At 43.0% G+C, this 23710-nt stretch overlaps 1 protein-coding gene across 1 annotated transcript; it reads left to right on the top strand.

Moving 5' to 3' along the window:
• Positions 1-2418: 2418 nt before the first annotated feature.
• Positions 2419-23292, top strand: LOC122927077 (leucine-rich glioma-inactivated protein 1-like). Its single transcript, XM_044278649.1, has 9 exons — positions 2419-2651; positions 10129-10556; positions 14068-14140; positions 17028-17099; positions 17980-18051; positions 18219-18290; positions 19490-19668; positions 20311-20475; positions 22356-23292. Exons 2-9 carry the CDS (start codon positions 10370-10372, stop codon positions 23207-23209), a joined length of 1674 nt encoding a protein of 557 aa, XP_044134584.1. The 5' UTR covers positions 2419-2651; positions 10129-10369; the 3' UTR covers positions 23210-23292.
• The last annotated feature ends 418 nt before the right edge of the window (positions 23293-23710 follow it).

Raw genomic sequence — 23710 nt, 5'->3', positions numbered from 1 at the left:
GCACACAAGGACCAGTGTATGCTTCCCTTCCACTGACGACTTGTTGTGGGCACAAGAAAAGGCTGTCAGATGAAGCGTAGCTTGGCCCCAGGCCATGGTTGACCCTATCAGAGCAGAGATGGGTCAGGAACAAAGAGACACTTTATGTGATTAAAGAATAGAGAGAAATGGAAGAGGCAGGGCCTCTGAATATTAACCCTATGGCTACTTTTACATTTCCCAGGGATAGTTATATTTTGCAAATAGAACAACATTTCTGAAACTTCTTGCTTTTTGATGTTTTTCCACCTTTCTTTCCCCGTTATTAACTTTCACAATTTTTTATATTGTTTGGCTGACTTTTTTTTAAACTAAAAGTTCAAAAAAGGACTCTGTTCTGTTGAAGTTGTAATTTAATTCAGCAGTCCCTATAAGGTTGTGTTATTTCCTTTCCAAGTGACCTTCTTCTCATTGTCTTCACCAGGTCATCTTCCACCACAGTGGTCTCTTATATGAAGCTTCCGGACATATAGATGTTTTTTTATGCTTTTACTCTAGAGGGCTTGATGTTTCCAGTTTTTTCGTGCTTGTCGGAAATAACCTCTTTGCCCCCTCGCCATCTTCTGTGGCTTCATCTTGTGGTATCGTCCAGTCTTTGTTTTAGAGGTTGTTACTCAGTTGCTCGGTACCCAGGTGCAAATGAATACATCCAGGTAAGAAACCTAAAGCTCCTAGGTTGTACCATGTGCATCTCCATGTCATTCTGATGAGACTTTCGGCACCTTTACTCATCATGCCCCAAGCACTACTGTTACATCTGCATCCCCAAGAGCTACACTAAATACCTCCACAACCCTATAGATGCGGTCCAAAGCTTGACCTAACCAAGAGTCTACACACCTGCAATGATCACATGTGACCCGTGCCTTTTGCATTTTAATGGTGGCCCAAACATACTTTGGGGTTTTTGTTTGATTGATCAGAGTCCTCCAAAGATTGCTTCAAAAGTACAACTCCCAAGTAGGCTTTGAGGGAATGCTAGAAGTTGTATTTCTGGAGAGTTGGAGAACTAGGAGATGGTGAACTCTGCTTTACAGACTTCCGTGAACCACACTTTAAGATCTTTAGTTTGACAAGTGGTCGTAGGATTTTTTATTTCTAATTGAGGAAAGATGGTCCCTAACCCGTTTAATGAGGGTATAGGATGGTAAACCCACAATTTTTTTTCCTGATATACACTAAGGCCTCATTGAGACAGCCCTGGAGGCATCTTATCTCCCTTGAGAACAAAATAATTACTTATGTTGAAATTCAACTTGCCCAACTCTTCTTTGCCCTAACATTTGTCATCAGAGGAGAGTTGGGAGGCAGTAGATAGTCAGACGATTTCTCCAAAAATCAGGTTCAGCCAACATTGGTCTAATGAGTATATTCCCTTATCCCTCAGACCATTTTTGGAGTCAAAAGTTATTCTTTGAAATTAAAGTAATTGTCTCCATTGTTAAATTTACCAGGGGGAATTCACTGCCGCATTTCAAGGTTTGTTGTAGCCCATAGCATACCTTCCATCCCAACACTGAACTGCTTCTTCTGTTCCCAACATGAAAACACTTTATTTTCAAGCAGCCACCACTAGGTGGAGCTTAGTGCAAAAAGATTTTTACAACTTCCACTGCAGTCAATGGGACCTGTACAAATTCTTGTGCACTGAGCTCCCCCTGTATGGGGGAGATTGGTCAAGCATATTTATGCCAGTTGTCTGGTGTGAAAACATTGGGAAATATAGACATAGATGTTAGATAAAGTGGATGAGGTGGCGGGCAACTTTTAATATTTTTTGCCACTTAATAAAAAATTCTAATCTGGGGCATTACTCTTTGTGTTCTGGGTTGCCTGGAAGTAGTTGAGGCATGCATGCTGGATAACTGGGTGAGGCCAACAGGGGTCCATGCTAAGTTTTACTGTTCTGTGTATGCCCCTGGTTTATTTTATCCACTTATATAGCGCTACTATAATGTGCAGTGCTTTACAGACATTAGCATAAAGCTTTCCCCAATGGGGCTCATCTGGAGGAAACTCGCACAAACACGGGGAGAACATACAAACTTCCATGCAGATGTTGTCCTTGGTCGGATTCGAACCCAAGACCCAAGCTCTGCAAGGCTGTGCTGCCCCTGGTTGTGGCTGGTTCCACGTCCTCAAAACAAATTGTAACTATCTTTTTTTAATTCTTCTTTTTCTGCAGAAAATTCATTGCAGTTGCAAAAATGTCACAAGAGCTTGCGCTGAACAGTTACTAAAAACAACAGTTTAACCACAAGCTTTGACAAACGGAGGAGCAATTTGGCACAAGCATGTTCCAAACACACATCATCCAGCCCTTCCCTCGGAGCCATCCGAAGGAGTCTGTCAAACAACACATTGTGTCAGAGGCTGCAAGACACCAACACTCTATAGACAAGGGGGAAAAGTGCGAAAATAGTACAGATATAAAGAGGGAAGGGCACGGCCAGAAAAGAGGGGGGCAGGAGACATATGGAGGAGAGGGGGCGAGGGGAAGAGCCAGGACTAGAAGACTTCTCAAGAGAGATCGGATCATAAAACATGATGGAGATGCCAAGAAAGACGGAGAAAGTTTAAGACAAGACTGGTCCTCGTGCACGCTTTATGTGGTAAGTGATATTTTTATCGTGAGAAGACATTTTTGGATCTTTTTACCATGGTTCTGGAAGATGACTGAAGATGTCGGAGAACTTAGATGGACATTTCCATGAGTAGTTATTGCTAAACCTGGTAAATAACCAAGAGTTTTCTATCTATGGAGCACTCATCTATGTGATATTGTTTGTGCTTTTTACATCAGGTTCATTTTGGAATCGGCTCCTTTTTATGCTAATTATTTAGTCAGCACCTTCGTATTCAGTGGCGCTTTATAAAAGAAAAGAGGCAGATGCAAAAATGGAACACAATAAGACAGCACTGTCCCTTTGTGCTTACAATCTAAACCATAAAAACAAGGCGCTCCTCTTGTCTCTCCCTCTTATCGCCATAAGATTTATAGCCATGGCTGAGCAGTCAGTCATCATTATCACCCCTTGAGGGTTTTCTGGCCTTGGCCATTTGTCAGGTTGACTTAAGTCTGATAGGAGGCTTAAAATGTTTTTTTTTTTTCCTTTTTGAGAATTTTTGTACTAAATATGATGGAACATACTCTGGTCTCTTTAATTAAACCTTGTTTTGCATCTGCACTTCTACTACTTGCCCAAAGTGCTTCCCAGTCTACACCCATTGAGATGTCTGTCCTGTGACTAAAGTTAGCGCAAAGTCCAGGTGTAATTTGATCCACTATGTTTTGATTAATATTAGACGCCATCTTTACAGTCATAGTCTCTGTCAATATACCCGTTCTCATTACACACCCTGTTACATGACATCATTAAATAAATCTGAGTGCCCTGATCAAAAGCTAACCACAGGTACTCCTATTGCTGGGATCTTCATCTGTAGGAAGTGGAGAACCCAGCAGAAAGTGTTTGGTTTCCCTGCAGCTCCTCCGCAGGTGAAATGAAGTATTACAGAGTTCTTATTGAAAATAACGAGTTGTTCATATGATACATGGGCATGCTGGGTCCTCCAGAATGAGATACTTATTTTCAGTTGCTCTGTGGTCTGGACAACACCCTACAGTTCTGATGGAGTATCTCCCCCCCCCCCCCCTATTAATTCCAAATTTCCTAACAGGAATATCTCCTTTGCAATCCACTGTTGATGGACACAATATTCTTCATAGAAATCCTTTATTGCTAAAGTTTTTAAAGAACGGTTGGGGAAATTTCACTGATGGCTATTGCTCCAGTGCTGGAGTCGGGGCTGCAAGGTGTCGGACCCCCGACAATCCTATATTGATGACCTATACTGAGGTTAACTCGTCAATATTAAAATCTGACAATACCCCTTTAAATCCACTGTACTTTGTAATCTCTCTTCAGATTAGATCAGACTGAAGTGATAACGCTGCAGAAGGCAGAGGCAGGAAGTGGACGGCTTATCTTTTCCGTATTCGCCACCCTCAGTAATAACGCTCTTTATCCCCCCCAGCAGCTCGGAATTCATACATTCTGGTTAAATTTAGCAGCATAATTGCCTCTCTTCTTCATGGTCAATTACAGTGCCGCTCTGTGCCTCAGGCGGGTGGGTGATTTGTAATGGCATCACCCAGGATCTGCATTAATGTATCGCCTTGTTCCTTTAGGAGGATTCTGCAACAGAAAGAAAGTTATTCATTATATGTAGTGTTGCGTAAATCGAAGTCCACAAAACCGAATTTCCTCGTGCTTCGTGGTAGCAAATCAATTTAACTTGAAAATTGTGTAAAAAAACAAAAAAACATTTGCTCGTAACGGGCCGGTGGCCGCAATCTTTCTTGAAGATCTCCTACGAAATCCTGTGCGCGGTGACGTATAACGTCAGCACACCGGCCGGCATGATGGCGTCATCACGGGCTGCACATGCAATGAGATATGCAACAGATCAAGCAAGTTGGCGGCTGGCCCTTCGCGAGCAAATGGGTCAAGTTCGTATCATAAAAAAAAAAATTACACTCTGTTATATCAGATGCCGCGATCATGTACGAACGCGGTATCTGAGAGGTACAATGACGGAGGAACGGGCGCAATTGCCGCTCCCTGTCTTTACACCCACTACTTACAAAGAAAGGCGCTTTGTGAGGAAGTTATTCATTGCGAAGTGAATATTTTTAATCGAATCAAACCAAATCGAATTTTTTAATAATTTGCTCATCTCTGGTTATATGCATTGCCTCCTTCCTTAAAGGGGATTGCCCCCATACATGGGAATTTTGGGTGAGGGGTAACTTATTACTGTAGGGTGGTGATGGAATAACTCTGCTTTGAACATGTCCTGCTGTATTGCATCCTGTGAGATGCGGAGCTGACACAAGGCACTGTATCTCGCATCTCCAAGGAGGGGTTAACAAGCACAGATAGCACTCTCCACATGAGTTCTAGGTCCCACTTCTTTTGCATCTTGTGCTCCTTTTCCATGTTGCAAACGAGCCAATATTGCATGGGGGGGCGTGCAAAAAAAAAACCTCAGGATGTTTCTTCCCATACATTGGTGCTTGAGAAAGAGCCCTGTATGGGTCGAAACTTTGCTGGTGTATGTTGAAGGAGTGAAGGATTTTGCATGGAGAGATAGTCTTCTGTGTAGCATCGGGTGGCATTTTACTGGACAACAAGCCCGAATATGTTGTCTACAATATATTATGGGGAGGTAGCCTACTGTATAGCATGGACATTGCAAGAACATTGCAAGAAAATTTAGACTAGAACCTTCAGAATCACAGGTGCATATCCATGAAGCAAACATAATTACAAAAAACAAAATGGCTTCACACCATTATATATACAAACAATAGAGCTAAGGAATGGGGGTCATTCTAGATAAAAGTGGTGCAATACCGACTATAAATGAGTAATGGAAGCTCTTAGCGCACATACGTGTCGGGCCCATCTACCAGGCATCAAGGTGGCTTCTGCAGATGGGTCCCTAACACTATATATACAGCTTCTCTTGCACTTACCTGAGCCTACAATATTCAGGGCAGTGTAGGAACCAGCTACAAACGTACTCTGCTCAGAAGTCCCAGGTAGATGGGCGTTGTTCAGTCTAAAAGAGGCGCTACCCTCAATATATCCCAAGAAAATTTTACGTATGTGCGCTAAGAGCTTCCATTACTCATTTATATTCGGTATTGTATAACTTTTATCTAGAATGACCCCCATTTCTTAGCTCTATTGTTTGTATATATAACGGTGTGCAGCCATTTAGTTTTTTGTTTAGCATGGACAGGCGGTCTACAAGCCAGTATAATTTGGAGAGGAAGTGTACTTTAAAACAAGCCAATGTAACATTGAGAGGCAGTCGAGTGTATAGCAAGCCAGCATTGCATGACAGTCTATTGTATAACATAGAGAGGCAGTCGGGTGTATAGCAAGCCAGCACAGTCTATTGTATAACATAGAGAGGCAGTCTTTTTGAAGTCTACGAATCAGTACAACTTTAAGGCTACTTTCACACTGCCGTTTCTGGGTCTAACAAACGGCCCAAAACGGATCAGTTCAGCCCCAATGCATTCTGAACGGATAAGGATCCGTTCAGAATGCATCAGTTTGGCTCCGTTCAGCTTCCATTCCGCTCTGGAGGCTGCTTGCAGCGTTTTGATGTCCGTCTGACGAAACTGAGCCAAACGGATCCGTCCTGACTTACAATGTAAGTCAATGGGGACGGATCCGTTTTTACTGACACAATATGGTGCAATTGAAAACTGATCCGCCTCCCATTGACTTTCAATGTAAGTCAAAACGGATCCGTTTGCATTATCATGAACAAAAAAAAAACGGATACAAGCGTTTGCATTATAGGTGCGGATCCGTCTGTGCAGATACCAGACGGATCCGCACCTAAACGCAGGTGTGAAAGTAGCCTTAGATGCAGTCTACTATATAGCATGGAGAGACAGTCTACTGTATATCAAGCAGTATACCATGGAAAGGCAGTCTAGTCTATAGCAAGCCAGTATAGCATGGAGAGGCAGTCTACAGTATAGCAGTGAGAGGCCATTTATTGTATAGCAAGCCAATATAGCATGGAGAGGCAGTCTACTGTTTAGCAAGCAGTATAACATGGGAAGGCAGTCTAGTCTATAGCAAGTCAGTATAACATGGAGAGACAATCTACTGTATAGCAGAAAAGGCGATCTACTGTTTAGCAAGCCAGTATATCATGAAGAGGCAGTCTACTGGTCTATTGTATAGTAGTGAGAGGCTGTTTACTGTATAGCAAGTCAATATAGCATGGAGTAGCAGTCTACTCCACAGTGTAATATGAAGAGGAGGTCTACGGTATAGCATGGAAAGGCTGTTTACTTTATAGAAAGCCAGTATACCCTGGAGAGACAACTTAGTCTCTAGCAAGCTAGTAGAGCTTGCAAACATATAATCTACCAATATACAGTATGATAAATCTCATTAATTACTATATATACAGTGAGGAGAAGTATTTGAGCACCATGAGGTTTTGCAAGTTCTCCCACTTAGAAATCATGGAGGGGTCTGAAATTCACATTGTAGGTGCATTCCCACTCTGCAAAAAAAGAAATGTATTTGTCTTGCACGGCTGAACATAATGATTTGAACACCTGAGAAAATCAGTGTTAATATTTGGTACAGAAGCCTTTTGTTTGCAATTACAGAGGTCAGACGTTTCCTGCAGTTCTTGACCAGGTTTGCACACACTGCAGCAGGGATTTTGGCCGACTCCTCCGCATAGATCTCCTCTAGATCTGTCAGGTTTCGGGGCTGTCGCTGAGGAACACAGAGTTTCATCTCCCTCCAAAGATGTTCTATTGGATTCAGGTCTGGAGACTGGCTAGGCCACTCCAGAACCTTGATATGCTTCTTACGGAGCCGCTCCTTGGTTATCCTAGCTGTGTGCTTTGGGTCATTGTCATGTTGGAAGACCCAGCCACGACCCATCTTCAATGCTCTGACTGAGGGAAGGAGGTTGCTGCTCAAAATCTCACAATAAATGGTCCCATTCATCCTCTCCTTAATACAGTGCAGTCGTCCTGTCCCCTTCGCAGAAAAGCACCCCTAAAGCAGGATGTTACCACCACCATGCTGCACAGTAGGGATGGTGTTCTTGGGATGCAACTCATCCTTCTTTTTCCTCTTAACACGACGAGTGAAGTTTAGACTAAAAAGTTCTACTTTTGTCTCATCTGACCACATGACTTTCTCCCATGCCACCTCTGGATCATCCAGATGGTCATTGGCAAACTTCAGACGGGCCTGGACATGTGATGACTTGAGCCGGGGAGCCTTCCGTGCAATGCATGATATGAAACCCTGACAGCATAGTGTTCTACCGACAGTGACCTTTGAAACTGTGGTCCCAGCTCTCTTCATGTCATTGACAGCTCTTCCCTTGTAGTTCTGGGCTGATTCCTCACCTTTCTTATCATCAGTGATTCCCCACAAGGTGAGATCTTGCATGGAGCCCCAGTCTGAGGGAGACTGACAGTCGTCTTTAGCCTCTTCCATTTTCTAACAATTGCTCTAACAGTTGATCTATTTTCACCAAGCTGCTTGGCAATTGCCCCGTTGCACTTTCCAGCCTTGTGGAGGTCCACAATTTTGTCTCTGGTGTTTTTTGACAGCTCTTTGGTCTTGCCCATGGTAGTAGTTGGCGACTGACTGACTGTGGGGTCGACAGGGGTCTTTAAAGAGCTCAGACAGGTGCTGCTAAGTTAGATTAATGAGTGGAGTAGAGGTGGACTTTTTAAAGGCACAGTAACAGGTCTTTGAGAGCCAGAATTCTTGATGTTTCTCAGGTGTTCAAATACTTATGTTCAGCAGTGCAAGACAAAAAAAATCTTTAAAAATAATACAATCTTATTTTTTTATTCTGTCTCTCAGAGTGGGAATGCACCTACAATGTGAATTTCAGACCCCTCCATGATTTCCAAGTGGGAGAATGTGCAAAATCACAGGGTGTTCAAATACTTCTGTTCCTCACTGTATAGTGCCAGCACTGGAGCCTAGGCCTAAATACCTAGGTCTCTTCTGTGCATGGAGTTTCATCTACTGGATGTTGACAGAGGCTCCATGGTTTTAATGAAGAAATCTGTAACACCCCCATCTACCATGTGATATTTAAAAGATTGTGACTTTTATTGTGGCCCCCTCAGGCCAGGAAACCCAGTGAAATGCCCTCCATTGCACCTCCTATAGCTATATCACGATCTGTTGGTGGCTCATAGTGTTAAAAAGTCCTACAGCAGCCCTCAGAATTTCAAAATTTATGACCCAGCCTTACCCAGTGGTAAATAGAAGCAGAAGGTTCATTATTTATGTTCTAAAATTAGAAGTTTTTCAGGAGTGACTTCATCTCCAGAACCTCTTGACCATTCTGACCCTGCAGGTTCCTTCTTTCTCTATATTTATGTAACAAATGTTTTTGGATAAAATGTGTTTGCAATTTATTCCAAAAACAAAACAGTCTACATTGATAAATCACATTGTGCAACTATTTAAAGTATCATCATGTATTTCAGAGGTCATGAGGGAGGGAAGGTCTTGCTGCCATTAGATGACCTCTTGCACTTGTAGAATTCTATGACATATTTATAACACCAGGGTCAAAGGTGCAACCTCTGTATAGATATTGAAGGACAAGACACCTGGGACCATTAAAGTGTCCATACAGGAATGACTGATAGGCTCTTTTATGCCTTTTGATGAGTTTCAAAGGGCTCCAAAGTTGTTGTTTTGCATGCTTTTTTTTCCCATGGAGCATTGCTTGCAAGTAAGTCTCTATACTCAATCTGGAGTTCTTCAATGTAAACCACTTTGTCCCCAAAAGGACACCAAAGATAGCAGTCTTACACTGTCAACCCTAACCCAAAATGTTCTAGATTTTATTTATTTATTTATTATGTCATTGTTGATTATTGTATAATGGCAACAATGTTTTAATGACTTCTGAGCAGTATATACATAGATGATCGTCTACTGTAAAAAAAAACTAACACCCATAAAAGTGTTCATCATGGGGGTCCATCACCCGAGAGTCAATGTCAGCAATTTTTTTTCTCTGCAGTGCCTCTAGAAAAAATAAATAAAGTCTTCTTATGGGACCCTCTGACCCAGCCAGTTATATGGACACTTGATAATACATTTGGTCTATGCAGTCTATATGTCTGTGGGGTCATTATGTCAATAGGGTTTTTACATCTACAGGGTCATTATGCCTACGAGGTCTTCATATGTGTGTGGTCATGACATCTATGGAGCCTTTATATCTATAGGGTCATTACATCTATGAGATCTGTACATCTATAGGATCATTACATCTATGGAGTCATTACGTTCATGGAGTCTTTACATCTATAGGGTCATTACTTCTGCAGGGTTTTTACATCTAAGGGGTCATTACGGCTATAGGGTCTTTATATCTATGGGGTCATTACATCTATGGAATGTTTACATTTATAGGGTCATCACGTCTATGGGGTCTTTGATGAGTTTTTGCTTAACCATACGCTTCATGCTTTATTTTTAATTGTAGACTGAAAATTTCTGTTTTCCAAAAAGGCAGAAACCTAACCAAGGCAGCGCGTGAAGATAAACAAAAGACCATGGAATGTGAACGTAAATAAGGGGAACCAATGGAAGGTACAATGCTATAGTAGGTGGGACCTAAGGTGGAATGGAAGAGATGACTGAGAACGCTGTGTATAAAGTAAAATAAGAAGATATAATATAACTATGAACATGATACATTAACTGAAGTGAAGATCCAACCAACAATGAGACCATCAATCTGCCTGTCTGTTGCCGTTATATTCTTTTTGGGAATCATTCCTTCTTGTTTGATGAGGGCAAAGAGACCCCAAAGATGGAAGTGTCCAACATCTTGTAACTGTACTATTGATAATGTCCTGTGTGATGGGTCCAGCTACATTCCCAGCAACTATTCCTTGGATATAATCTCCTGTGTAAGTAAAACCAAATCCACCAAACTCAATGTCTAACTGAAAGTAGGGTTCTATGAAGTCAATATTGAATGCCGGACATAAACTAATTACAGTAAAAGTATCATACAAATGTTTCCCAAAATCCTCATTTGCTAACTGTTGGCCACCAAGTCTAATGAACACCAATTTGGCTAAGCTATTTTAGACATATCTGTCAAGGGATGGACTTGGCACCTACAACAAGAACGGAGCGGGGAGAGCTATGGCTGGAGGACCCGGGATTTCCCGGTGTCTGTCCACCACCAAGCACTGCTCCCATAGAAGTGAATAGGAGCACACCGTGCACACGAGGCCCCTGCTCCCATTCATTTCTACGGGGCAGACTGAAAGAGCCGAGTCAGTGCTCGGCTAATTTGGGCAGCCCTATAGAAATGAATGGAGGGCGGCTGAGCATTTGCAGTGCGCCCTCCGTTTATTTCCCCGCTCCATTCTCATTGTAGGTGCGAGTCCCAGAGGTGGACCCACACCTATCAGACAATGGAGGCATATCCTAGCAATATGCCCCCATTGTCTGTGATGGGAATACCCCTTTAACATATTTCTAAGAAGGTTGGCCAAAAAATTGACCAAAAGAGTACACTTTGTTGAGGATGACGTTGTTTCTTCCACCAGAACACTTCAATAAGATTATATTCTAGAAGGGACATTAATACAACTTCCAGTCTTATTAGTGTGGGTTCATCAAAAGCCTACCTACACTCTAACGTCAATGGGCAGCATAGAAACTATAGATATCCTTGTTCTTATGCTGATTAAATTCCCATCTGAGAAGTAATTCCGAATGTAATTATCCCGCTGGAGCCCTCTAAGAATATCAGAGGACAGCTATTATGCATAGACATTAATTTATATTTTTAACATGTTGTTCACTAAAATGAAATGGATATTTTTGTAGGCTAGGCCAAGATTAATAAAAATGCAGCCTGCCGACTACACATAGGCATACAGCACAAAGTATTCCAAGCGCATACTTACCATAGTCAGACCATTCAGGACCTATCTGAAAAAGAGTGCATATCATATCTACCCTATTCTACTATGCCATGAGAACTTTGGGACTAACCATAACCATCCACCCTATAAAAAAAAATAACATTTATCAAAAGGGTGGAACTGAACATAGGGTCACAACACTCTTTCTTAAAAGGCATTAGAAAAGACGGGAAAAGCATCTACCTAAGCAAGAGAAGGCTACCTGACCCTGTCTCAGATGGTTGGAGAGTGAGAACATGTTTAGGGTTTACACTGAGCCACATGCCAACTTACTTTTTGTGTGACATTTGGGCAACGTAACCATGAGCTTGGGTTTTCAAAAGAAAGAGTGGAGCCACAGAACTCCTATATTACAAACCGGATTCCAAAAAAGTTGGGACACTAAACAAATCGTGAATAAAAACTGAATGCAATGATGTGGAGATGGCAAATGTCAATATTTTATTTGTAATAGAACGTAGATGACAGATCAAACGTTTAATCCGAGTAAATGTATCATTTTAAAGGAATAATACGTTGATTTAAAATTTCACGGTGTCAACAAATCCCCAAAAAGTTGGGACAAGTAGCAATAAGAGGCTGAAAAAAGTAAATTTGAGCATAACGAATAGCTGGAAGACCAATTAACACTAATTAGGTCAATTGGCAACATGATTGGGTATAAAAAGAGCTTCTCAGAGTGGCAGTGTCTCTCAGAAGCCAAGATGGGTAGAGGATCACCAATTCCCACAATGTTGCGCAGAAAGATAGTGGAGCAATATCAGAAAGGTGTTACCCAGCTGAAAAATTGCAAAGACTTTGCATCTATCATCATCAACTGTGCATAACATCATCCGAAGATTCAGAGAATCTGGAACAATCTCTGTGCGTAAGGGTCAAGGCCGTAAAACCGTACTGGATGCCCGTGATCTCCGGGCCCTTAAACGACACTGCACCACAAACAGGAATGCTACTGTAAAGGACATCACAGAATGGGCTCAGGAATACTTCCAGAAACCATCGTCAGTGAGCACAATCCACCGTGCCATCCGCCGTTGCCAGCTGAAACTCTACAGTGCAAAGAAGAAGCCATTTCTAAGCAAGATCCACAAGCTCAGGCGTTTTCACTGGGCCAGGGATCATTTAAAATGGAGTGTGGCAAAATGGAAGACTGTTCTGTGGTCAGACGAGTCACTGATTCAAAGTTCTTTTTGGAAATCTGGGACGCCATGTCATCCGGACCAAAGAGGACAATGACAACCCAGGTTGTTATCAACGCTCAGTTCAGAAGCCTGCATCTCTGATAGGTATGGGGTTGCATGAGTGCGTGTGGCATGGGCAGCTTGCATGTCTGGAAAGGCACCATCAATGCAGAAAAATATATTCAGGTTCTAGAACAACATCTGCTCCCATCCAGACGTCATCTCTTTCAGGGAAGACCCTGCATTTTTCAACAAGATAATGCCGAGACCACATTCTGCATCAATCACAACATCATGGCTGCGTAGGAGAAGGATCCGGGTACTGAAATGGCCAGTCTGCAGTCCAGATCTTTCACCTATAGAGAACATTTGGCGCATCATAAAGAGGAAGGTGCAACAAAGAAGGCCCAAGACGATTGAACAGTTAGAGGCCTGTATTAGACAAGAATGGGAGAGCATTCCTATTTCTAAACCTGAGAAACTGGTCTCCTCGGTCCCCAGACGTCTGCTTGAGTGTTGTAAGAAGAAGGGGAGATGCCACACAGTGGTGAAAATGGCCTTGTCCCAACTTTTTGGGGATTTGTTGACACCATGAAATTCTGATTCAACATATTTTTCCCTTAAAATGGTACATTTTCTCAGTTTAAACTTTTGTTCCGTGATTTATGTTCTATTCTGAATAAAATATTAGAAGTTGGCTCCTCCACATCATTGCATTCAGTATTTATTCACGATTTGTATAGTGTTCCCAACTTTTTGGGAATCCGGTTTGTAGATTAAGGGGCAGGTGACATCTATCTCCTTTAAAAGATTTGGTAAAATCACCAAAAACACCCAGTTAAATTTGCTATGGAGCACATTTCACTCTGTATTCCCTTGTATCTTTGACAGCTCCTTGTGGATTAATGAGCTACATCCAAAGAATACTTCTGAATCTTGAAAAATGGCCACCTTCAGTCTACATCCTGCCATACACATGAGAGAATGGCCACCTTGAGTCTGATCAGTTGTCTGTGGGTCAGTTGTATGAACAATCCCACCAGCAATGTGCCAAATTTGGCAATCATGCAAACACATGTAGGTTCAGCCATCAACCATGAAAATTTTACAACCTGGAACAATTGTTCGCATGACTTTTTCAAACAACGGTCAGCCTTAATTGCCAAAACTGTCCATTTCAGCCAACTTTAATCTCATGTGCATGGCCAGTTTTAGAAAGTTAAAGGTGAGGTCCTTCAAAGCCTTGGTCTTGCCTTGGTTTCCTGGCTGATAACCTATACTCCTCATTATTTTACAGCTCGTTCCTCAGATGTGGCTTCCATATTATCCCCTCCGACAGCTTCGCCCAGTCCCAGACGTTGCAAATCCTGTAAGTGTTTCCATTAGCTTCTAATTGCTTGTGACAAAACTGAACTGTCTCATTGCTTTCATTCTGCGTTAGTATAATCGCTGCAGGCGCCGCTATAATCCCACAAATGAGCGGCGGTGATGTCTAATTTCAATAAATTTGGTGTTTCTATTTTTGAAAAGAAAGATGATAAAATCAAATGAGCAGTGCTTGTAGAAAGGACTTCCTGTGCTCGAGGATATAACCAGGAACATGTCCTTAAAGAGCACCTGTCCGCAGGATCAACCCCAATAAATCAGACATCCTGCCTGGAAGGGCTGATCCTGCTTATTAACATGATGCCTATTTTGTGGAAATCAGTTGTGGCGTTCCCAAGAAAAAGACTTTTATCATTTTATGGATATAAGGGCTTGGGTGCACTGATGGGTGGCGCCTAGCCGCTTGGTGCACTGAAGCCCTAAGTTGCATAAACAATAAGTCTTATTTCTCAGGAATAAGCCCTACCAGGTAGTATGTCTGGTTTAATAGGGGTTATTGTCCTTACAGGTGGTCTTTAACTCAATGCCACACATTTGGGTAACCTAATATTTGAAGACATCATGCAAGAACAAGGAGTAGGCATCAATCTAGAGAGCCTTTCAGGAAGAGGGGACAAATTCTAAATAAAAAAACTAGGCCCTTTGTCCAAGATGTGGTAAAATGGTAGGTGCCGAGATACAATGAGTGCTTCCCTTTATGCACTGGTGAAGAGATCACCACCGGTCACACAGGAGTAGACAGTAGACCCAAAGGGCAGCCATCGCACATTCAGTAGCTGTCGGGCGAATGGAAAGAGCCATCAGCGCTCACCAGACAGACATATAGGCCTATTTATGCCAGAAAAGTGATGCAAATCAATTTAAGGGTCACTCGAGGCAAGACTAAAAATTAATACTTTGGCCAAGTTATGGAGCTGAATATTCATTCACGTGAATGCTGCCATTACAGAGATCCCCAGCTGTCTCCTACTAGGCCGCAGCTGAAGCCTGTGCTGCCATTGCTACAGTGTATGAGAAATATTCCCTGCAGGATACAATACTGTGGACCACAATACCAAGCACAGCCACTATACAATGGACGGCGATTTGCTCGGTATGCTGTGAGAAAGTCACAGCACTCACCAGAGTGCCACAGCCTCTTCACACAGGAGTTGGACCACCGCTGATAGCATATCGATGACCTAGCTTGAGGATAGGCGATCAATATTGAACTCCCAGAAAACCTCTTTAATAGGCAGATTTAGTACTGAGCCAGAATATCATAATTATCAAGAGTTTCGATTGCATGTTGTATTCTGTAATGAATATCTGTGCATTAGAGAAAATGGAATTCAGTATATTCCAATGCAAGTGCTGCCACCTGCAGGCTTGCATTGGAATATACTAGTAATCGGCCTATTACAGGCTTAGGGCTATTACTAGCACAGGGAAGGCAGCCCGGGTCGGGAAAGCACAGTTCCTGGTTTTGCGCACCCAGATGCCATAGCATCTGAGGGGCTAAATGTCCACGAATGGCACTACCGTCAATCACAGATATTAGCAGAAACCTGGCAGTTATGGCGCCCGCAGCCCCTGCAAGCGGGCACACTCTTTAAAGACCGGATTGCTACATATATGGCAGAGGCCCATAAGAGGTTAACCAAAAAGTATATTTTGGTCGCATTCGACCAACAGAACATTGTGCCAATACCCTTATAGCTTGTCCATTGATCTTTAGCCAAACTGCAGATGGTAAGCAATGTTCTATTTTGGAAGCTTTGACTTTTTCCTTGCAATCCTGCCATGCACACCATTGTTGTTCAGTGTCCTCCTGATGGTGGACGACCAAAAATAGTGAAACTGCAGCACTCTCTTGTCTTATTAATTATTAATAAAGACAAGAGAGTGCTGCGGTTTCACTATTTTTGGTCGCCTGCTTGGAGAGACGCTACGGACTGGCGTTTAACACCGCGTGCACCACCACATTAAGGCCAGTATATCCTTTAGTGCTGCTACACCTTCTATACTCCTGATGGTGGACTCATGAGCATAAACATTTGCTAATTTGAGAAAAGCCTTTAGTTGCTTAGAAGTTACCTTGGGTTACTTTGTGACCTCATGGACACAACAGGGGAGGGTACTAATGGTCTTGCATTTCCTCTATTTGTACACAATCTGTCTTTAGAGAAGGTTTTATAATATTTTCCAGCCTGATGAGCATCAACAACTCTTCTTCTGAGATCCTCAGAAATCTCCTTTGTGACATGATACACTTCCACAAATGTGTTGTGAAGATCAGTCTTTGATAGATCTCTTTTCTTTACATAAAACAGGTCGCCCACTCACACCTGATTGTCATCCTATTGAAATCCCCTGACTCTAATTCCACCTTCACATCTGCTAATCCTAAATGTTCACATACTTTTACCACTAACAGACAGATGATATAGGATAATTTTCGAATAGGTTTGACTCACTTGTTTGATTTGGTTCTTTATTTACTTTTAGGACTTCTGTGAAAATCTGATGTAGTTTTAGGTTAAGTTTAAACAGAAATATATAGAATACTTTGAAGGGTTCACAAACTTCCAAGCGCCACTGTATATACCAGAATGAGGAACCCACAAAGTTGCAAACTCCAATAGTGATTTTTGCTTTAAGCAACTATGTAGCTCATGTAGAATGTTTGGTCACTTTCATATGGGTTGGAATTGGTCTGACTTTCTACCATTGCCCCTTGTGCAGGGGAACATTGTATATTTACTCATACAGTATATCTCTGTGTGGTCAATTCAACAGGCACCATAAAGATCTGGACCAATGTCTTGAGTTGAATGGTCTTTACTCCCATCTTCTTGGTGCATTCACTAAACTGACTTTGGTCTTTTTAGGCTCTTCACATCTTGTTCCTTTGATGACATTTCTGACAATGCCTTTCTGAAGCTGAAACACTTGGAATACTTGTAAGTTCTGCACGAGAAGGACTGTGCACTCACATTTCTGCATGATGGTCCCTGTGAGGACTATATCTCCTGCCAAACAGATGCTATCGGAAGATAACTTTCCTTGGTGGTGATCTGATCCAACTTTAGAAAGAATGTTCAGGTCCTCACATAAACCCTTCATACAAAAGTGCCAAGTTAGCTTTGGAAGAAGACCCATATATTTGACCCAGTCTGTTGCCACTAGTTTTATGGAAATGAATATTTTGGGCTTTCTTCAGATTCTTGTAGATCTTTTCCCCTAAAAATCATTGCACATACAGTATAAAAATCTATTGCTATGCATAAACTCCATTAGTAGACAAATCTGTAATTATCCAGAGGTAGAAGACATGGTTTTTGACTGTTTTTGACCTTGGCCAACAAAGGATGGCCAAAGAAGAACTAAAAAACATATCAGACATGGATAACCCTTTACACCCTACTACTAAGGGCTGTTCTGTGTGCACCATACAATACACAATCTAGGTTGACTTCCAATAGCTTGTTGAAGAGAGCCTCCCTATTAGGACTCATCTTGATCCTCACCGAAGCAAAATGGCTGATCTAAACCATCATTTTGGAGACCATTTGGCTACAACACTGATGTAAATTGTCAAGTGACTCCAGATCTCCAAACAATTTATGATTTCACTCCAATAAGGGAACCATGGGGGTCCTGTGGACTTGGAAGGGTAGGGGTCAAAACAAGTCAACATGCCTTGAGTTCTGGTTGTAATACCTTGTTGAAGTCCCTTCATGGCCATCACAGTTTCAAAAATCCAGCGCCTACCATTAACATCTCTCCTTATTTCTACATTCCTATAGATTATGTCTAAATAAGTGTATTTAACTTCTTCAGGTTCATTGAAAACAACAATATAAAGAAGATTTCTGGAAACGCGTTAAGAGGCCTGAGGTCGCTGATACACCTGTGAGTATGAACTTATGAGGGATATGATCTTGACTGAGGTTCTTGAGAAGATCATGACACTATGAGCCCAGTCTTATTGATAGTGAGGACTGTTATGTTGGGTGATGTGACCTCTTTAAGACGAGATGAGGGTTGGTGAATAATTTCTGCTTTTCTTTCCCGTATAGGAGTCTGGCAAATAATCACTTGGAATCTCTTCCCAGCGGATTGTTTCGGACACTCACAGCCATCAAACACATGTAAGGGGTGAACTCAATGTGGCAGTACCAGGAGGGCACCGTCCTTAGTGATACTGTTTTAGGCTTATCTTCTCCAACCTCTGTTTTTCTATCCATTGAAAGACTACAACTCTTTGTACAATGAGAGGGGATGAAGGGAATTGGGGGTTTTCAACAGCTGGGGAGTCAAGAAATAGAGAGCACCATCTTAGACCATCCCAGTTTGACAGAGGAGGATGGCCAAGTTGACTACATCAATGTATACATATGTGGAGGACATATAGCAGAGGGCTTCTTGCTCTTCAGTAACTCTTCGTAGAGCACCTCCTATATGTTAACCCCGGCAGTACAAGTAGTAGTCTCTTAGGCCACTTACCTACTTACAAATACAGTATGTCCACCTGGGGGATACGAAGCATCTTCTGCTCCATCAAGAAGTTCTACCACACCGGTAATGTCAAAGATCAGGGCTGTCAGCTTGGGGAAATAAACCTTAAAGGTTCTGTGTTTGTTTGTTTGTCACTAATGTCAATATCCCTGCTTGCTGTCAGTGAATGTTGTTTCATTGTGTTTACCTTTAGAAGACAAAAAAAACCTAACACTTTATCTGGTCTAGACAATCCTCTGTGAGATCAAAATGCCCTCAGGCACAAAAATATCTCCCCTGTTCTGACAGTTCGTTACATGCATCAGTGCAGATAAACATATAACAGACTGTTGATCTCATGAAGGATTGTCCAAACTGGACACAGCTTTCGCTGCATGCCATATAAACAATATTGTCCCACTCATTGACAGCAAGCAGAGATCTTTTGAGTTATTTGGAGCTGAACTTTTATTAGAACTCTGCAGACCTTCTCATAGTAAGGTGATTAAAGAGGTTGTTTCAAGATTTAAACATATCCCCTATCCATGGGTGGGGGTCCGACTACTGCTGGTCGAGCATGCTCACTGCAGCTCCATTGATCTGTATGAGACTGCCAGAGACAGCTGAGCGCTTTATCCGGCAGTTCTTTAGAGAGGACTAGAGCGCCAATATACAAGCTTGATCAGGACCCCATTTTATATGAGGGTCCCCAATTCTTGTGCTCGGTCATATCCTCGATTCCTCACCAATCAGACGGGTATCCTCTGTCCTGTAGATGGAGAATAAGCCCCTCAAAGAGTTTTAAATGATGGAGCTGGGGAGGGGGTCTTTAACCTTTTGACTGTTCTTGCAGAGACCTGCGAGGGAATCCTTTACACTGTGACTGTCAGATAAAGTGGCTGGTGCAGTGGGTCCATGGAGCGGGGAAGAACGTGGCGTTGTGGCCTCCGTTACCTTGTGAGGAACCAGCAAAGTTCAAGGGCAAAGGCTTACACGAGCTCGCCGACACGGACTTCTACTGTGTGAGCAGCAGTGAGTGCGACCCTCTTATCAGCAAGCGACATGTGTGGCTGGGAAAGCTGTGTGAGAACCAATAGGATCATCATTACGGGTATCACCCAGCTTTCCCAGACTCCTTAATGGCAAATTCTCTACTAATTGGAGCTCATGTACATTGTTTCCCCTCCAGCAGGGGGCAGTAGGAAACTGTTTGCTTTGCGAAGGCCTTTGCTGTAATTCCTTCACCCCTCCACTCTAATACGGCTGCGTCACCATTGATATTTCATATTTTGGGGATATTTATTATTCTGGACCGGTGGTGGACGGGTAAGTGGGAGTTTGCATCAGCGTTTGTAATTCCGTTATAACAGAATTCTAGGACGGAACCCTTTAAGAGGCATTCTGTTATATGGGCACAAATAACGGTTCCGTTTGTATGATTTTCTTTTCCGGCCTGGATAACGGAAACCAGGCGGATCCGTTATTTTTGCCGATAGACCTGTATTATGAAGGATCAAAACAGAATGCCAAGTTAAGGCTTCCGTTTTACATTCCGTCCTTAAATTCCGTTGCATTCCGTTAGAACCCTCTTATAACGGAACAGTATAACGGAATTGCGAACGCTGATGCGAACCCACCCTAAAACGCGTGTAACGAGCATCTCCCCCCCCCCAGGCATTGTACAGAGATGGATGTTTAAGCTTCCATCCTTGTCCGTCAAGGCCTTTGAGTACAACTCGGAGCAGTACGTGGTGATCACGCACCCGTTCGAGGGCAGATGCACCTTCTTGGAGTGGGACCATGTGGCGTATGAATTCAGATACTACGACAGCATCAAAGGTAAGCGCTTCCATCCGGGGGTCACTAGACAAACCCTGTGGAACAAGTAATTAATATTTGCTAAAATAATAGTAAGATCTCTGCTTGCTGAGCGGTCTAGTCAGATCTCCTACAGCTGAAAGTTTGTTACAAATGTATCCATTCTAGACAATCCTCTGCACTCCAGACTGATACATGTTACCTGCACTGATACATTGTAAGGATTTTGTAAGGATTTTGTAGACTGGATGCAACTGTAGCAAACCTTCAGCAGAGATAAGTATTAGGATCTATGCAAATGTTCAGCCTCTGGATGTAACCTGAATGAAAAAAAGAAAGCAGAGATATTGAAAAGAGTGCAGAAGTGAAACACAAAGTCCATTTAGGGTTGCAGAACATAAAATGGACATCCCCTGTAAGAGGTTGTACTCACTAGACATTTCAGGTGGTGTGTGCATTGCACAGGAAGTAGGTCAGTGACTATCCAGCGCTCCAACTGTTGTGAAACTGCAATCCCAGCATGCATACTTTCTTGACTGTTCTCGGGACTCCCATGAAAGAGAATGGAGCAGGCTGGGAGTTGTAGTTTCACAACAGCTGGACGTTGCAGACCTATGCCGTAGGGATACCCATTAGAAATCTGTACTGGAATCTGCTGACTTCCGCAGGGTACTTTAGAGGGGTATTCTTATGTTATGCTTTTAGGGCATGTCTCTAGCATATTCTGATCAGTGAGGGTCCAAACTCTGGGAGAGGATAGCCATGGTGCCGCTGTGCAGGAAAGATCCACTCGAGAGATTACTCAACCATTGCTGCGGCCCCTTCATCCTGAACCTGTGCCCTCCACCCATTAGGATGTCGTATGTCATCACTTCCTCTAGTGGGAATACCCCTTTAATGCCCTACCATCCTCTAGACCAGGGCTGGCCAACCTTCCGGCTCTCCAGCTGTTGTAAAACTTCCACTCCCACCATGCCCTGCTGTAGGCTGATAGCTGTAGGCAGACTGGGCATGCTGGGAGTTGTAGTTTTGCAACAGCTGGAGAGCCGCAGGTTGGCCATCCCTGCTCTAGACCAGTTTTCCTCAACTTCAGGGCTCACCTGGCGGCCATGATTTCAGAATAAATACCTGTGGTAAGTCCTGATGCACTAATTATATCACCTGCTCAATACGAAGGAGATTCTGAAAACACGACCAGCAGGTGGATGACTTCTGCTTGTAAATGTATTCACTCCAGCAGGAACTTTATGTGGAAGAACTGCTTACAATGCAACTTCCAAATAGAAATGAGATTTTAAAGTGCAACCTTGACCAAAAACTCAAAACTGAACTTTCACTTTGATTTATGGAGCGGTAGATGCCCCCAAAGGCTTACTTACCCTCAACAGATTACCTAGGGCTCAGCTGAAGCTTGTGTTGGGCCATGACTCCCTAGGGTTTGTCCTTTGCCACCCTGAATAGAAAAACTCCCACACTAGCCAGCAGAGGGAACATTTGCCCTGTAGACACCAAGGCTTCCATTCGTTGGCCATCTTAAGCTCTATACCTGATCTGCCAGGAACACCAACTTTGTAGTTTAATTTGTATAATTAGCATCCCCCATTTGCTTCCTGCCACTGGACCATTCCACAAAAACTGAGATGGCTGGGTGGTATGGACAACACTGCTCAAGAGTATAGGCCAGCACAGGCTTTGTCTGCGATATAGATGAGGATGATGAAAGACCTTGGGTGAGAAGGCAAATAAAACTGGTGGCATAAACAGGAATATGTGCCCAAGATCAAATAAACATTTCTGAGGAAATCTACACAGACCACATTATATGGTTATGATCCTTAAACCTACATAGACCACATTATATGGTTATGGTCCTCACTTGTCTTCATGCTTTGAACACTCAGGTATCTCTGTGGTCTCCTGCCTGCCGCTGGTAATTGGTAAGCAGCTCTTCGTTGTGGTGGCTCAGCTGTATGGTGGCACCTCAGTCTACCGCCGGGACCCCTTACCAGGGAGCCCATCTGCCTTCCATCGCTTCCAGCACTTTTCAGATATCCGAAAACCCAACGACATAGAAAGCTTCACCTCAGCAGAAGGCGAGCACTACTTCATCATAGCCGATAGTGCCAAGTCTGGAGCCAGCACCTTGTATCGGTGGGATGGCCGTGGGTTCTACCCTCAACAGCAGCTACCGCGGTGGTACCGTGACACCGATGCTGAACCTCTTATTCTCTCAGGTTCTCCACACCTCATCATGAGCAGTGGTTCCCAGAGGCCTCTTGTGTATCGATTCGAGAACAAGCATCTACAACGCCTGACCGATATTCCAGAAGCTTGGGATGTCTATGCAGTCAAGCACTTCACTGATGCAGAGGATGGCATCTTCGCCTGTTTGGTTCGGTATATGGGTGACTCGTCCCTCGTCCGCTGGGATGGCTCCATGTTTCGACAACTCCAGCAGTTACCCTCCAGAGGATCTCATGTCTTTCAGCCTCTGTTGCTTGGCCAAAGATGGCATGCACTTCTAGGAAATGACTTTGGCTATACATGGGTCTACCAGCTGGAGAAATGGAAACATTGGGAGATTGAAGAGTCCAATGACAAGGAGGGGCCGATAGGACCTTTGGTGCCATTGCAGGAGCTCAAAGTCCTCGAGGCTCGAGCCTTCACCTCTCTCCGGGTGCGGGGACGGCAGTTCATATTTGTGGCCAGTTTTGGAGGGGACACGGTTGTGTTTGAGTATGTGGAGAAAAAGTGAAGGATGCAAAGGAACTGGAGATGCTCCTCTAGGGCTAGACCAAAGAACTGAAACAATGAATGGTGGGGAAAAAAAAACTATTTTACAATATTTTTGTTTTAAAGGGTAAAACTGAGTAAAAAAACCTGATTTAAGAGGTGGTGATAGGAGACCGATGATGTCACTGATTATGATTCAAGTCTAAGGACAGGACTGGAGCTCCAATAATTGGTAAAAAATAACTAAAAAATTATGATCAAAAATGTAAACTCATCCCTATGACTGTATGAGCCTCTCACCTCTACATTGCAAACCATGAGCACTCTGCAGACATAGTATGGCTTCTACACGATAGAAGCTTTTGACTTATGTCCCTGACACATGATTTTCCACTAGGTGTTAGGCTCCAACCTTATTTTCCCTTCAGTTGATAGTTGCACATAGTCATGTGACAACTAAGCTCCACCCATGAGGAACAGGAGTGTATCATTATAGGGTGACAGGAGGGTTTCTTTGAACATG

Source organism: Bufo gargarizans, chromosome 2, assembly GCF_014858855.1.
Source record: "Bufo gargarizans isolate SCDJY-AF-19 chromosome 2, ASM1485885v1, whole genome shotgun sequence".
Lineage (NCBI taxonomy): Eukaryota > Metazoa > Chordata > Amphibia > Anura > Bufonidae > Bufo > Bufo gargarizans.
This window is presented reverse-complemented; position numbering and strand designations above follow the sequence as displayed.

What these genes read in the sequence shown, in the direction of transcription:
- LOC122927077 (XM_044278649.1), top strand. Translation starts at nt 10,370, where the DNA reads ATGAGACCATCAATCTGCCTGTCTGTTGCCGTTATATTCTTTTTGGGA. An exon ending in TTCCTTGGATATAATCTCCT is followed by an intron (nt 10,557 to 14,067) that starts GTGTAAGTAAAA and finishes CATTATTTTACA; the next exon opens with GCTCGTTCCTCAGATGTGGC. An exon ending in CTGAAACACTTGGAATACTT is followed by an intron (nt 17,100 to 17,979) that starts GTAAGTTCTGCA and finishes TAACTTCTTCAG; the next exon opens with GTTCATTGAAAACAACAATA.